This window comes from Lithobates pipiens, unplaced genomic scaffold (genome assembly GCF_037356315.1).
Source record: "Lithobates pipiens isolate NorthernLeopardFrog02 unplaced genomic scaffold, aLitPip1_a1.2 Scaffold_25, whole genome shotgun sequence".
NCBI classification, from domain to species: domain Eukaryota; kingdom Metazoa; phylum Chordata; class Amphibia; order Anura; family Ranidae; genus Lithobates; species Lithobates pipiens.
Genome location: NW_027507787.1, coordinates 200679925 through 200695836, shown reverse-complemented (window position 1 = coordinate 200695836; position 15912 = coordinate 200679925). Strand labels below are relative to the sequence as shown.

At 48.0% G+C, this 15912-nt stretch overlaps 1 protein-coding gene across 2 annotated transcripts in view; it reads left to right on the top strand.

Moving 5' to 3' along the window:
• The first annotated feature begins 12957 nt into the window (after positions 1-12957).
• ARID5B (AT-rich interaction domain 5B) overlaps positions 12958-15912 on the top strand; it is a 378453-nt gene continuing 375498 nt past the window's right edge. The window contains exons 1-2 of one of the 2 annotated variants that reach the window (XM_077455424.1): positions 12958-13185; positions 13492-13746. In XM_077455424.1, the coding sequence (XP_077311550.1) occupies positions 13165-13185; positions 13492-13746 (276 nt within the window). In that variant the 5' untranslated portion in view covers positions 12958-13164. Of the gene's footprint in view, positions 13186-13491; positions 13747-13886; positions 13980-15912 lie in introns of those variants that run through there. The other variant, XM_077455425.1, reaches the window with a different exon arrangement.

The following is a 15912-nucleotide window of genomic DNA, read 5'->3' as shown; positions in this document are numbered from 1 at the left end:
TAGATAGATATTTCTGTGTCTACATAGAACACTGAAGAACTGTATATATGTGTGTATTTTATTTGCATATATATATATATATATATATATATATATATATATTGTACAGGACGCCGTGGCTGGGTCCTGGAAGGATGCTATATTTCCCCTCTGTTTGGGTTGTGGTCTCTTTAAGGGAATACAATTGATTAGCCCACCTGTTAAGGAAGTGTCTTTAAAAAACAAGACAGGAAGTGGTAGATGGGTGTGGAGGAGTGGAAAAGACATGGTGGATAGTGGATGGTGTTTGTTTTGGACTGCAGCAACTGAAGTGGACAGCAGCAGGGGCGTAACTATAGGGGGTGCAGCAGTCGCGACCGCAACCGGGCCCTGTGATGCAGGGGGCCCATGCAGCCCCCTCTACATATGGCAGCTAGGGGTACCAGTGCACCATGCACACGGGTGGCTGGAGGTGGAGGGTGACTAGCAGAGCTCCATGCTCGACTATCGCACTGGCTGCTCGTTAGTTTTGCATTCCCCGCATGACTGTGTCCTCAGCCGGCTCATCAGAGTACCCTTCTCCTGCTCCATGCATTGCTGCTCAGTCCGATGTCTGTTCTCCCCAGCCAGAGTCCCGCCCCCCCCGAGTCCGGCCCACACTGCACTGCATACTTCTCCCGGGTAAACAAACTTTAAGCACACAGATGCAGTGCAGCCCTATGAGAGCCCCCCGGAGGACACTGCAGGCTTGTCTGCCAGCCCCCCTCCTCCCCCGTCATACACAGATGATGAAAGGTCTTTCTGGGAGATATGCTGATCGCCTGTCCAGCCCACTGGATGGAGCCCAGGCCAACATGGATGAGTGCGCGGCCTACAGCTTGGTCATGGTGAGTGAGAGGACCCCATCCCCCACATACCATTACATACCCCCTCCATCTCCCCCTGGGGACAGGGACCCCTTCTCACATGGGGACAGGGACCCCCACCTCCCCTGGGAACAGGGACCCCTTCTCACCTGGGGGTAGTAACTTCATCTGCCCTGGAGAAAAGGACCTCATCTCTTCTGGGGACAGGGACCCCATCCTGCCTAAGGACAGTCCCCCAATGGGGCACCTAAAAATAAAAAAATAAAAATAAACAAAAACTACTGATACCAGTGGTGGAACTACAGAGCTCACAAAGGTCATACCTGTGACCACGCCCTGGAGTTTCACCGCCGGACTCGGAGGGAAGGGCCCTGGTTGGGGTTCAGGGGGGCCCTTCATGGTTTCTTGCATCAGGGCCCTGAAGGTTCTAGTTACGCCACTGGACAGCAGTGTCCTGTTTGGAAAGCTCCTGGCAGGGGAAGCTACCTGCCATCAAGATCAAGCTCTGTTTTGATAAAGACAGCTATTCTGGACTTTGCAAGTCGGTGAGACTACCAACCTTTTTCCTTTTGTTTTTTGGCTGCTGTAAAGCTATTTAAGTTTAATAAACCCTTTGCTGTGTGAAAAGCCTGTGTCCTGCGATCTACCTGGTCCCCCGAACATTACAAGTGGTGGAGAATGCGGGCAGGACAAAGTAACAGGCGTTTTTCTTGCTATTTTATTTTTGTATTGGATTTGAACTGACATTTAAAGGGACAGTACAGTGAATTTATGTCCTGGGTTAAAGCTGCACAACTTTTGAAAGCTGAAACAATGGAGGAGCTAATTAAACAGCTGTCCTTGGCTAATATGCAAGCGCAGACTCGCCATGAGGAAGCTAATCAGCGCTTAGCAACCCAGCTGGAGGTCCAAAAAACTCACCACAATGAGGCGCTGGCTCTGCAGCAAGAAAATACTCGCCTGTTGGTGGCCCAGTTAGCAGCCCAGCAAGCGACCCAACAAGGGGTGATGCAGGCTCAGATAACTGCCTTAAAAGAAGCAGTGCAGCAGCTTTCTCAGGGCCGTGAACAAGTGGCTGTTGCCCCTGGAAACCAGGTGACCATAAGGGCAAGCCATTTCTTGCAGAAGTTGTCCCTGAGTGATGACGTAGAGGCGTTTCTGGCAACATTTGAGAGGACGGCAGAGAGAGAAGGGTGGCCACAGGACCAGTGGGCCGGCTTAATTGCTCCTTTCCTCACCGGAGATCCTCAAAAAGCCTATTTTGACCTACCACCAGAACATGCTAAAGATTATCAAAAACTAAAGGCAGAAATACTGGCTCGGTTGGGAGTGACTACGGCTGTTCGGTCCCAACGAGTGCACCAATGGAAGTATCGTTCAAAACGGCCACCGCGATCTCAAATGCATGACCTGGTGCAACTTGTAAAAAAATGGCTGCAGCCCAAAGTGTTGTCTGGCCCCCAAATTGTGGAGCGGGTCGTGCTGGACCGATACTTAAGGTCACTGCCAGACGACCTTCAATGGTGGGTCAGCCATGGAGACCCCAAAACCGTGAACCACCTTGTCGAGATGGTGGAACGATATACAGTGGTGGAGGATCTGCTTGGCCCCGCCAAGCGTCAAGGGCCCAGTCTGCCAAGGCCTTTCCGACCAACTGCCGCCCTTCGAAAGGATGTCCCCAGGAGCCCTGGAAACAACAACCCGGAAGGCCAAGAGTCACACCCGTTACCCCCTCAGCGACCCGTTCCTGATCGGAGAGGAGGGGATGTACAATGTTGGCGATGTCATGCCTGGGGCCATACCCGGGCCCACTGCCCATTGCAGGAAGAACCCATGGAATGCGGGGTTCTTCGGAGGGGGTCTTTTTATGCCCATAAAGCGTGTACAACACATCTTGACCTTGGAGAGGGGAAGTTTGAGTGTGAAGTTCAAGTGAACCACCACCCTGCACAGGCTTTGCTGGACTCTGGAAGCATGGTAACCCTGGTTCACCCTAGAGTAATTGGGAAGATCGGTCCGGTAAGCAAAATTTTGCGGGTCGTGTGCATTCATGGTGACACTAGAGAGTACCCTCTCATCTCGGTGTCCATCTGCACAGCATGTGGCACTGGTACTCAAGAGGTGGGGGTGGTAAAGAACTTGGTACATGACGTTATCATAGGACGTGACTGTCCGTTATTTGCAAAACTTTGGAGACAAGGAGAACTATCTGAAAGGTCCAGAGACTGGGAAGAAACTAGTACCTCTGTTCCTGTTGTTGAGGGTAATAACCCTGAGATGCCACATATTCGTAATATGGACCCAGTTGATAAAAACGCCAAGACTTTGGTTAATAATGATGAAAATAGTGCTGATACTGTTAAGGATGTCAATATGTGGGGTTCTCAGACCTACCTGAACACTGAGGGGGGGGGAACCTTCCCCACTTCAGGTAATGCTGGGGGAAGAGGATGAGGAAATGGCCTCTACCCCTGACTTGCCAGATTTGGGTGTTCCCCAGGGGGCATTTGGTACTGCCCAGATGCAGGACCCCACTTTGGCCAGGGCACGGGAACAGGTTGTAGTAATAAATGGGGAGCCCCAAGAGCCAGGTGCTAATGAGCGGTGGCCACATTTTTCAATATGTAATGAATTGCTTTATCGGGTTACTAAAGTGAGAGAAAATGTGGTAGAACAATTATTGGTACCCCAACAGTATAGACGCAAGGTCCTGGACCTGGCCCATGATGATGTTTTAGGGGGACACCTGGGAGTTGAAAAGACAGAGGCACGGATCGCCGACCGATTTTACTGGCCAGGCTTGAAAGCAGAGGTAAGGAGATACTGTACCTCTTGTCCCACCTGTCAGTTGACCGCTCCGGCGACCCATTTCCGGAGCCCGTTGGTCCCTCTGCCCATAATTGAGGTCCCATTCGAGAGGATAGCCATGGATATAGTGGGTCCCTTGGTAAAGTCGGCTCGAGGTCATTCTTACATACTGGTGATCCTCGACTATGCCACTCGATATCCTGAGGCGCTACCCCTGCGGAATACCTCCTCTAAGGCTATTGCACGGGAGTTATTCCAGTTGTTTACACGGACAGGTTTTCCCAAGGAAATTCTCACAGACCAGGGCACCCCATTTATGTCGAAGGTTATGGCTGATGTATGCAAACTGTTCCGGATAAAACAGCTGCGCACATCGGTCTACCATCCCCAAACAGATGGATTGGTAGAACGTTTTAATAAGACCCTTAAGTCTATGCTCAAGAGAGTGGTACAAAGGGATGGGAAAGACTGGGACTGCCTGTTACCAGCTCTCCTGTTTGCTATCCGAGAAGTGCCCCAGGCCTCCACTGGGTTTTCGCCCTTTGAATTGGTATATGGGCGGAGACCTCGTGGATTACTGGACTTTGTTAAAGAAGAATGGGAAAGTGAACCAATTCAGCATAAAAGTGTTCTTGAATATGTCTCTCAAATGCAGGAGAGGATCTGAACTGTGATGCCGCTAGTTAAGGAACATTTACAAAAAGCCCAGGAGGCTCAACGACGGGTCTATAATAGGGCAGCCAAAATTAGGAACTTCCAAGTGGGGGATCGAGTAGCAGTGTTGATTCCCACTGTGGAAAGTAAGTTCTTGGCCAGATGGCAAGGCCCTTTCGAGGTTGTAGAAAAAGTGGGAGAGGTAAATTATAGAGTCCACCAGCCAGGCAAGAGGAAACCCTTCCAGATATATCATGTAAACTTGTTAAAGCCCTGGACAGACAGGGAACCAGTGACCTCCCTGGCTAGTACAAAACTTGAGCCTCGGGTTGGGGTGGAGAGTGTCCAAGTAGCAAATACCCTGTCTAAAACCCAAAGTCAGCAGGCAAAGGAGTTCTTGCAGAGAAATAAAGAAAAATTTTCAGACTTGCCAGGGCTCACTAGTGTCATAGAGCATGATATTATCACAGAACCAGGAGTCAAAGTTTTTGTCCGGCCCTACTGCATCCCAGAGGCTCAAAGGAAGGCCGTTTCAGAGGAAGTAAAAAAGATGTTAGACCTAGGGATTATTGAGGAATCGCAGAGTGAGTGGTCGAGCCCGATTGTGTTGGTACCGAAGCCCAACGGGACTCTGCGATTTTGCAATGATTTCCGGAAACTTAATGAAGTTTCCCAGTTTGATGCCTACCCCATGCCCCGGGTAGATGAGCTTATCGAGAGACTAGGTCCAGCCAGGTATATCACTACGTTAGACCTTACCAAGGGGTATTGGCAAATACCGTTGACTAAGGCCGCGTACACACGGGCGGACTGTTCGCCCAACCTTGTCCGCTGAACAGTGTTTGGGCGGACAGTCCGCTCGTGTGTGGGCTTTCAGCGGACAGTTTCAGCGGACAGTTGGACGGACAAAGTCTTTCGGAAATTCCGAAAAACTGTCCGCTGAAACCGTGTTTGAGCGAACAGTCCGCCCGTGTGTGGGCCTGTCCGCTGTACTTTCGAAATGAGCGGACTGTTCCCGCTCGGAAAGTCCGCCCATTTCGAGCGCGTGTACAGGTAGGCGGGGCCCGCGAAGGAGACGTCGCGGGCTCCGCCGCCTGGAATGGGCTTAAAGGGGAACCCCAACGCCGAAAAAAATCGGCGTGGGGGTTCCCCCAAAGTCCACACCAGACCCTTGTCCGAGCACGCTACCCGGCCGGCCAGGAAAGGGGGGCGAGCGAGCGCGCCCCCCCTCCTGAGCCGTACCAGGCCGCGTGCCCTCAACATGGGGGGTGCCTTGGGGAAGGGGGGGCCGCGCGGCCCCCCCACCCCAAAGCACCTTGTCCCCATGTTGATGAGGACAAGGGCCTCTTCCCGACAACCCTGGCCGTTGGTTGTCGGGGTCTGCGGGCGGGGGGCTTATCGGAATCCGGGAGCCCCCTTTAAGAAGGGGGCCCCCGGATACCGGCCCCCCACCCTATGTGAATGAGTATGGGGTACAATGTACCCCTACCCATTCACCTGTGAAATAAAGTACAAAAAAAAACACAACACAGGGAAAAAATATTTTATTGCACAGCTCCGGGGGTCTTCCGTCTTCGGGGGTCTTCTCGCCGGACTCCTCCGCTATGTGTGTGTAGCTCTTTTACTAGCGGAGGAGTCCGGCTTTCTTCCTCCCCGCCGCCGGCCTCTTCTCCCGACTTCGGGGGTCTTGTCCCCCTCTTCGGTTCTTCTGCCGGGCCACCGCGCCTTCTTGTAGCTCTTTTGCAGGCGGTGGCCCGGTCTTCTGTCGCCGCTGCCTTCCGTTCTTCTGTCGTCGCCTTCGGTTCTTCTGCCGGGCCACCGCGCCTTCTTGTAGCTCTTTTACAGGCGGTGGCCCGGTCTTCTGTCGCCGCTGTCGTCGCCGCCGCCGCCGCCTTCCGTTCTTGTTCTTCTTCTTGTTCTTGTTCTTCTTCCCCAGGAGATGTTGACTCGACGAGCTCTCCGGCCGGAATGCCAGAGCCGCGCTGTGCGGTCACTTATATAGTGACAATGGGGCGGTGTCACATGGTATATGTCACATGGGTTGGTCACATGGTGACCCCGCCCCCTTACGATGTCATAGTCCCCATGTGACATCAACCCATGTGACCAACCCATGTGACATATACCATGTGACACCGCCACATTGTCACTATATAAGTGACCGCACAGCGCGGCTCTGGCATTCCGGCCGGAGAGCTCGTCGAGTCAACATCTCCTGGGGAAGAAGAAGAAGAACAAGAAGAAGAACAAGAACGGAAGGCGGCGGCGGCGGCGACGACAGCGGCGACAGAAGACCGGGCCACCGCCTGTAAAAGAGCTACAAGAAGGCGCGGTGGCCCGGCAGAAGAACCGAAGGCGGCGACAGAAGAACGGAAGGCAGCGGCGACAGAAGACCGGGCCACCGCCTGCAAAAGAGCTACAAGAAGGCGCGGTGGCCCGGCAGAAGAACCGAAGAGGGGGACAAGACCCCCGAAGTCGGGAGAAGAGGCCGGCGGCGGGGAGGAAGAAAGCCGGACTCCTCCGCTAGTAAAAGAGCTACACACAGATAGCGGAGGAGTCCGGCGAGAAGACCCCCGAAGACGGAAGACCCCCGGAGCTGTGCAATAAAATATTTTTTCCCTGTGTTGTGTTTTTTTTTGTACTTTATTTCACAGGTGAATGGGTAGGGGTACATTGTACCCCATACTCATTCACATAGGGTGGGGGGCCGGTATCCGGGGGCCCCCTTCTTAAAGGGGGCTCCCGGATTCCGATAAGCCCCCCGCCCGCAGACCCCGACAACCAACGGCCAGGGTTGTCGGGAAGAGGCCCTTGTCCTCATCAACATGGGGACAAGGTGCTTTGGGGTGGGGGGGCCGCGCGGCCCCCCCTTCCCCAAGGCACCCCCCATGTTGAGGGCACGCGGCCTGGTACGGCTCAGGAGGGGGGGCGCGCTCGCTCGCCCCCCTTTCCTGGCCGGCCGGGTAGCGTGCTCGGACAAGGGTCTGGTGTGGACTTTGGGGGAACCCCCACGCCGATTTTTTTCGGCGTTGGGGTTCCCCTTTAAGCCCATTCCAGGCGGCGGAGCCCGCGACGTCTCCTTCGCGGGCCCCGCCTACCTGTACACGCGCTCGAAATGGGCGGATTTGCCCCCGCCTTACGTGGGCGAGTCCGTTCATTTCAAAAGTTGAGCGGACTGTTTGGCAAACAGTTCGTTGAAACAGTCCGCTCGTGTGTGGGCAAGTCCGCTCATGCAAATTTTGAGCGGACTGTTTGCCGAAACTGTTTGACGAACAAGGTTGGGCAAACAGTCCGCGCGTGTGTACGCGGCCTAAGGCCGCTAGAGAGAAAACTGCTTTTTCTACCCCAGAGGGGAGTTTTCAGTACAAAAGGATGCCTTTTGGATTGCAAACTGCTCCAGCCACGTTCCAGAGAGCAATGGATAGGATTTTACGACCTCACCGGAAGTATGCCTCAGTATACTTGGACGATATAGTCATTTTTAGCAAAGACTGGGAATCACATTTGCCCAAAGTGCAGGCAGTGCTGGACTCTCTTTGGAAGGAGGGGTTTACAATAAACCCTGAAAAATGTGCTTTGGGAATGGAGGAGGTGAAATACCTGGGTTATATCGTGGGTAGAGGGGTAGTGAAACCGCAGGTCAACAAGATAGAGGCTATACAGAATTGGCCCCGCCCCCTCACAAAAAAGCAGGTACGTGCATTCCTGGGCATGGTGGGATACTACAGGAGGTTTGTACCCAACTTTGCCACGTTGGCGGCCCCGTTGACCGATCTGACTAAGGGTGTCGGAAATCGGTCATGGTGGAGTGGAATGCAGACGCTGAGAAGGCTTTTTTGGAGGTCAAGTCGGCGCTGTGCCAACACCCTGTCCTGGTAGCACCCAATTTTTCAAAAGAGTTTGTTGTCCAGACTGATGCTTCCGATGTAGGATTGGGAGCGGTGTTGTCACAGGTTATTCATGGCGAGGAACACCCAATAGTCTTCCTCAGCAGGAAGTTAACACCAGCGGAGAAAAACGATGCCATAATTGAACGTGTCTGGCCATTAAGTGGGCTCTGGAATCCCTCAGATATTACCTTTTGGGGAGGAAGTTTAGGTTGATTTCTGACCATGCCCCTTTAACGTGGCTGAGACAGGGAAAAGGGACTAATGCCAGGATTACCCGGTGGTTCCTGGCACTCCAGGAATTTAAGTTTGTAGTGGAGCATAGGCCCGGGAGACTGCATCAAAATGCAGATGCCCTCTCCCGAGTCCATTGTTTGAGCTCCACTGTTGCCTCCACCTCCTTGGCGTTGGGGCACAGGGGGGGGATATGTACAGGACGCCGTGGCTGGGTCCTGGAAGGATGCTATATTTCCCCTCTGTTTGGGTTGTGGTCTCTTTAAGGGAATACAATTGATTAGCCCACCTGTTAAGGAAGTGTCTTTAAAAAACAAGACAGGAAGTGGTAGATGGGTGTGGAGGAGTGGAGAAGACATGGTGGATAGTGTTTGTTTTGGACTGCAGCAACTGAAGTGGACAGCAGTGTCCTGTTTGGAAGGCTCCTGGCAGGGGAAGCTACCTGCCATCAAGATCAAGCTCTGTTTTGATAAAGACAGCTATTCTGGACTTTGCAAGTCGGTGAGACTACCAACCTTTTTCCTTTTGTTTTTTGGCTGCTGTAAAGCTATTTAAGTTTAATAAACCCTTTGCTGTGTGAAAAGCCTGTGTCCTGCGATCTACCTGGTCCCCTGAACATTACAATATATATATATATATATATATATATATATATATATATATATATATATATATATATATATATATATATATATATTGTGTGTCTACATAGAACACTGAAGAACTGTATATATGTGTGTATTTTATTTGAATATATATATATATATATATATATATTCAAATAAAATACACACATATATACAGTTCTTCAGTGTTCTATGTAGACACACAAATATATATATATATATATATATATATATATATATATATATATATATATATATATATTATTATTATTATTATTATTATTATTATTTGTGTGTTTACATATAACTCTCTATATATCAGGGGCGGATCCAGGGGGGGGGCAACAGGGCAATTTCCCCCCACCCCGAAAATATCCCGCCTCCCGAGTCTCTCTCTCAGTATTATCACCAGCTGATCAGCAGCGTGGAGAGAGAGACTCTGTGAAATAATTACGCCGCCGTGCTGAGGAGGTGGGTGGAGACGCGCTAGCAACCAGTGACATCAGTGAGTCATGTTGCCACTGCTGATGAGCAAAGCAAGAGATAGCCCCAGCATTCAGAGTGGAGTCTTCTTCCAACCAACTCAGCCCCTGAGTGAGATTGTTGGCTCCGCCCCCTCGGCTCCTCCTCCCTCCATCTTCTCCACCGTCCATACAGCAGGCCTCCGCCCTTGAGTTGATATTGGCTCCCCCCACCTTCTCCCTCCATCTTCTCCACACTGCAGAGCGGCATGAGCCCAGGACATCTAATGTCATCTAATGCTGCCTGTGGAGTGCGAACAGACTAAACAAATTACCGGATCCCGCTCATCTCATTGCTCTTGCGACCTGCATGGGAGCCCCTCCCCCCTCCAGAGGTCCAGAGCACCAAAATATTTTACTAAAAGTGAGTAAAAGAATAAATGAATGTGTCAAATTGCAAAATAGGTGTGTGCCATAACTGTCATTATGTATGAAAAAAAAGATGCCCTTAAAACTTGTTCAATGTTAATCCCTCTGGAAAGTTTTATCCCCACCCTTCAGGAAGAGGCCATTTTTTGCGATACTGAGCTGTGTTACTTTAACTGGCTGACAATTGCGCGGTCGTGCGACGCTGTACCCAAATAAAATTTATGTCCTTTTTTTCCCACAAATAGACCTTTCTTTGGTGGCATTTAATCACCTCTGTTTTTTAATTTTTTTGCTATATAAACAAAAAAAGACCAACAATTTTGAAAAAAAAAACTATTTTTAACTTTTTGCTATAAAAAGAATTCTTCATCAGTTTAGGCCAATATGTATTCTGCTACATATTTTTGGTAACCCCCCCTCCCCCCCCCCCCAATAAGCGTATATTGATTCGTTTATAGTCTACAAAATAGGGGATAGATTTACGCCATTTTTTTTTTAAATAGTAATGGCGGTGACCAGTGATTTTTAAGTAAGCAACACCTCATTTTCTGGGTGTCCCCGTCCTGAGCCTAGACCCTGGATCTGCCCCTGGTACATATTAGACCCCTTTCACACTGGGGGGAGCTTTGCAGGTGCTACAGTGCTAAAAATAGCACCTGCAAAGGGCCCTGAAAGAGCTTTCCACACTGGAGCGGTGCGCTGGCAGGACGGCAAAAAAGTCCTGCTAGCAGCATCTTTGGAGCGGTGAAGGAGCAGTGTGTATACAGCTCCTTCACCGCACCTGCCCATTAAAATGAATGGGGCAGTGTAGCTATACCGCCGGCAAAACGCGCTGCATCAGTGCCTGGTGGTTTTAACCCTTTCTCGGCCGCTAGCGGGGGGGAGTAAAATTGCCCCCCGCTAGCAGCCGAATACTGCTAGTAAAGCGGCGCTAAAAATATCGCTGTTTTACCGCCGGCGCTCGCACCTCCCCAGTGTGAAAGGGGCCTTAGGTGTGAGTTTTATAGAGATGTCTATACCACTGTATATATAACCTATAGGTATTGTAAAGGTGTGTCTCATTATATGTGCTTACATAAAACTTTCTCTCTCCCAAGATTATAGCTGCCCTGCCTCTCCAGTACCTTTTCATTGTGCATGTGTGTATTCTGTGTGTGTATACTGTGTGTGTTTATTGTGTTTCTGTGTGTGTATACTGTATGTGTGTGTATATTGTTTCTGTGTGTGTATACTGTGTGTGTATATTGTGTTTCTGTGTGTATATACTGTATGTGTGTGTATACTGTGTGGCCCCATAATCTATTGCCTGGGGGCCCCATAATCTCATAATGCCTGGGGACCCCATAATCTCCTATTGTCCAGGGGCCCCATAATCTTCTCATATTGCCCGGGGGGCCCCATGAGTTACCAGTCTGACCCTGCTCTCATATATATATATATATATATATATATATATATATATATATATATATATATATATATATATATATATATATATATATATATATATATATATATGCATGAGGTATATATTGGTGTCTATGTCATATAACCTATAGGTATTGTATGGGTGTGTCTCACTATGTGTGCTTACATAAAATTCTCTCTCTCTCTCTATTTATGTGTATATATATATATATATATATATATATATATATAAAGGCATGAGTTATATATGGGTGTCTATCACATATAACCTATAGGTATTGTATAGGTGTGTCTCACTATGTGTGCTTACATAAAATTCTCTCTCTTTCTCTCTCTCTCTCTCTCTCTATATATATATATATATATATATATATATATATATATATAGGCATGAGTTATATAGTTATATATTGGTGTCTATCTCATATAGCCTATAGGTGCGTCTCACTATGTGTGCTTACATAAAACTCTCTCTCTCTCTTTCTCTCTCTATATCTATCTATCTATCTATCTATAGGCATGAGTTATATATGGGTGTCTATCACATATAACCTATAGGTGTGTCTCATTATGTGTTTTTAGATGTAAATAAATAAATATATATATATATATATATATATATATATATATATATAGAAAGAGAAAGAAAAACTACATAGAACAGAATGTGTGTGTGTGTATATATATATATATATATATATATAACATTTGTGTGTGTACATAGACTGTAGAATGATAAGTATTGTTTGTCAGTTTTGATATGTACCCCCCATGTATAACCTGTGAGTACTGTCCATGTCTGTATACATGATGTATATAAATAGAAGTGTATAAAGTGATATAGGGGCGGATGTATATGATTTGTACTTTGTAATGTTGCAGCATAGAAATAATAATAGTGATGATCGTCCCTCCCAGTGCGGTGTGCAGACAGTCAGCATTCCTTTGTAAATAACTTTTAATAGAACAATGTGCCCCCCATGGCTGATCGATGCCCCCCTATGATGATGGGTGTCTGGGTGCCCCATGGTCTGCCCTGGGTGCCCATCACCCGATCTTCGCTCTTATTATTTCTCGCAATGTATGAATATTGTTGTGTTTATATAATAACGCCTCCCCTCCTCCTCTCCTGTGCACACAAGCGGCGATCGTTAATTTATTAGATTGGAAGAAAGAATGTAAAGGAGAGAGAGGGGGGACGGGGCGGAATGTGGCAGTGAAGGAGTGTAATTTAACGATCAAACGAATCTGCATGTCTAATAAAAGCGATCTGCTAAAGAGCATTAGAAAGAAGAGCGCCCCTGAATCTCTGCAGGAAATGTTCTTTATATTATACATATACACGCAGGTCCTGGCTGAGCGCTACAACACAACCGCCGCTCACCGGCCGATTAAAAATCCCCCAGCCGCCTTTTCTGACCGCGAACGTCGCCTGTCCCCGTCTCCCCCACCAGCCGTCCCCTCCACCCCCTCTCCCGATTTTTAAATCGATTCCCGAAGGCAGCTGCCCACTCGCTTCCTTCCCCCCACAGCCGAGCGCGGCGTTCTTCTTTTTCCCCGCGGAGCCCCCGGTGCCCATGGGCGGCTTTTCCGGCCGCTGCGATAAATTTGGGGATGTCGGGAAATATTAGGCGCCGTCGGTTGTTATTTTCGGCGCCCGGGTGGCGCGGGTCGCCCGTTTTATATTGAGAGGACGCGGCGCCGCGGCTCGGCCCTGCCAGGACCTGATGCAATCCATTGAAGCCAACAAGTTTGGAGAGAATGTTGAGTTCAATCAATTCAGAACGTCGAGATGGAGCCCAACTCACTCAAGGTATTATTATGTGCTCCTGTATGGCGTGCTCCTGGCACAGGGGGCCAGCCTGGCACCCCCCTCACCCACACACCAGCCTGACAACTTTCACACAAAACTTTTCTAAGCCTGTGAAATGAGAATGCCATTTGTTTTATTGTCACATTCCTGCAGTGCTATATGTGTGTGTGTGTGTTATGAATTGTGGGCTTGCTGGATCTCCTCAGAGAAAGCTGTGTCCTTCATGTCATCTACAGCCATTCATTTATTGTATTTATTTCTCATATCCTTGTTTTTGTGTTTTTTTTTTTTTTTTCCCTCCTGCAGTGGGTCGGCTCACCCTGCGGTCTTCATGGACCTTATATCTTCTACAAGGCTTTTCAGTTCCATCTTGAAGACAGACCAAGGATCCTCTCCCTGGGTGACTTTTTCCTAGTCCGGTGTAAGCCAGAGGAACCTATTTGCATAGCCGAGCTCCAGCTGCTGTGGGAAGAGAGGATCAGCCGGCAACTTTTATCCAGCTCCAAACTTTATTTCCTTCCAGAAGATACTCCCCTGGGTAGGAATAACGACCACGGCGAGGTGATCACCGTCTTCTAATCCCTTATTTCTATATTGTTACTACAACCCCCCCCCCCACCCCCTTTTTCTCCGCTCTACTTCTGGGCTGCTGCTTCTTCGATCGTACGCTTGCATGGGAGAGATGCACACTGTCAGGGAAGCTGCAGCATTGTAGGTTTTCTAAAGAGTTCTGCTAATCTGATGGGGGCTTCCAGCTGTTTTGGTGGGATCACAATTGCTGCTGATCACTAGTGGTAGGTAATTTTTGGCTGTAATGTTGGCAACGGTTGGACGCTCATTCAAGTAGCTTCCTCAGCTTTGAGTGCCAGGAACCTACCCAAGCTTCTGCAGCTTTGAGTGCCAGGGACTTACCCAAGCTTTGGGTGCCAGGAACCTACTCCAGCTTCCCCAGCCTTGAGTGCCAGGGATCTACCTAAGCTTTGGGAGCCAGGAATGTACCACAGCTTCTTCAGCTTTGAGTGCCAGGGACCTACCTAAGCTTTGGGTGCTACAAATGTACCCCAGCTTTAAGTGCTAGGGACCTAAGCTTTGGATTCCAGGAATCTACCCCAGCTTCCTCTGCTTTTGAGTGCCAGGAACCTACCTAAGCGTTGGGTGCCAGGAACCTACTCCAGCTTCCCCAGCCTTGAGTGCCAGGGACCTACCTAAGCTTTGGGTGCCATGAATCTACCCCAGCTTTAAGTGCTAGGGACCTAAGCTTTGAAGTCCAGGAATCTAATCCAGCTTTGGGTGCCAGGGACCTACCTCAGCTTTTATATCTCTTGTGCATCAAGAACTTACCCCAGCCTCCACAGCTCTAAATGCCAAGAACCTACTTCATGCTAGGGTAGGTTCCTAACACTCATTAAGACTAAGGATGCTACTTGGGTGAAGGTCTTCAACATTACAGAGCAAGTCCAGTTGAATGTGACTACTACTCTCTATAACGCAACCTGGATAAACAAGAATCTTTACAATTGCTGCTGATTGTCCTGCAAAGCTCAAACAGCCCCCCCAGGGTGATTGCATGAGACATATCGATAGATCGTTGAATCGTGTGTTGTGTTTGTTTTTTTTTTTTTTTTTTTTTTTTGCTGTACTTGGCTTCTAGTGCTGCTTCACTTGATTGACAGCCCTATTAATAGCCTATGCTTGTGTGATTTGTGCACTGTTTTAAAGGCTTTCACGTTAGGGCTTTGGTTTATCAGCCCCTGTGTGTTTTATTGCTGATTGCATCCATTACAGCCCCACTGCTTTATTATTGCAGAGCATGATGATATTGTTCCCATCTCAGTACTGTTGTTTGATATGTTCTAAGAGGGAGGAAATTACGAAATGGAGGCTGAGTGAGATCAAAAGCTCTTTTTTTTTTTTTTTCTAGCAAAGATGTGTTGAATAAAGTGATAAATGACAGGTACCTAAATAAATACATTCAGAATAACCTGCAGATTGCTTTAGGTGCATTGAAAACAGAGATGATTAATAAAATAAATAAGAGAGCTATATATATATATATATATATATATATATATATATATATATATATATATATATATATATATATATATATATATATATAATCATTTTTTTTTTTTTTTTTCTGTAGATATATCTCTCTCAGTTAATAACCAACATGTTAAGCATTAACTACATAATCCCTAACAACGAATCTGATGTCTTTAGATTGTTTATTGAGATGATTGTTTCATTGGATGGTATTTATAACTAATTGCCACTATGTCATCATTTAACTCCTTGAGTGCTGTCAACTGCACAATGCAGCTATTTTTTTATATATATAATCTGGGCATTGAAACCCCCCCCCCCCCCCCCCTCTTCTTCTAACAGCAGAGAGAAAAATGTTTGATCTACAGTTGGCATTTTTCAGATAATAGCCCAGATCATCAAAGCATGATCGGTTTACAGTGTATTTTTCCAGATCTGTAATTTCAAGTAGCTCTGCAATTATTGCTGGTTTATTGTACTCCAATGGCTGCAATAGGTTACTGCTGAACTATTTTTACAGTGAGCCAGTACAGCATTCTATTTATAAGAGAATAGATTGCATGCTAAATCATATAAACAGCATTGTTCCTAGGCACTCAGCCTATATCAGATTTTAGATCTCTTGTCCAGAGGCAAAGTCATCCTATTTTTAAGACTGCTGTTTGCTTAAGTCAACCTATC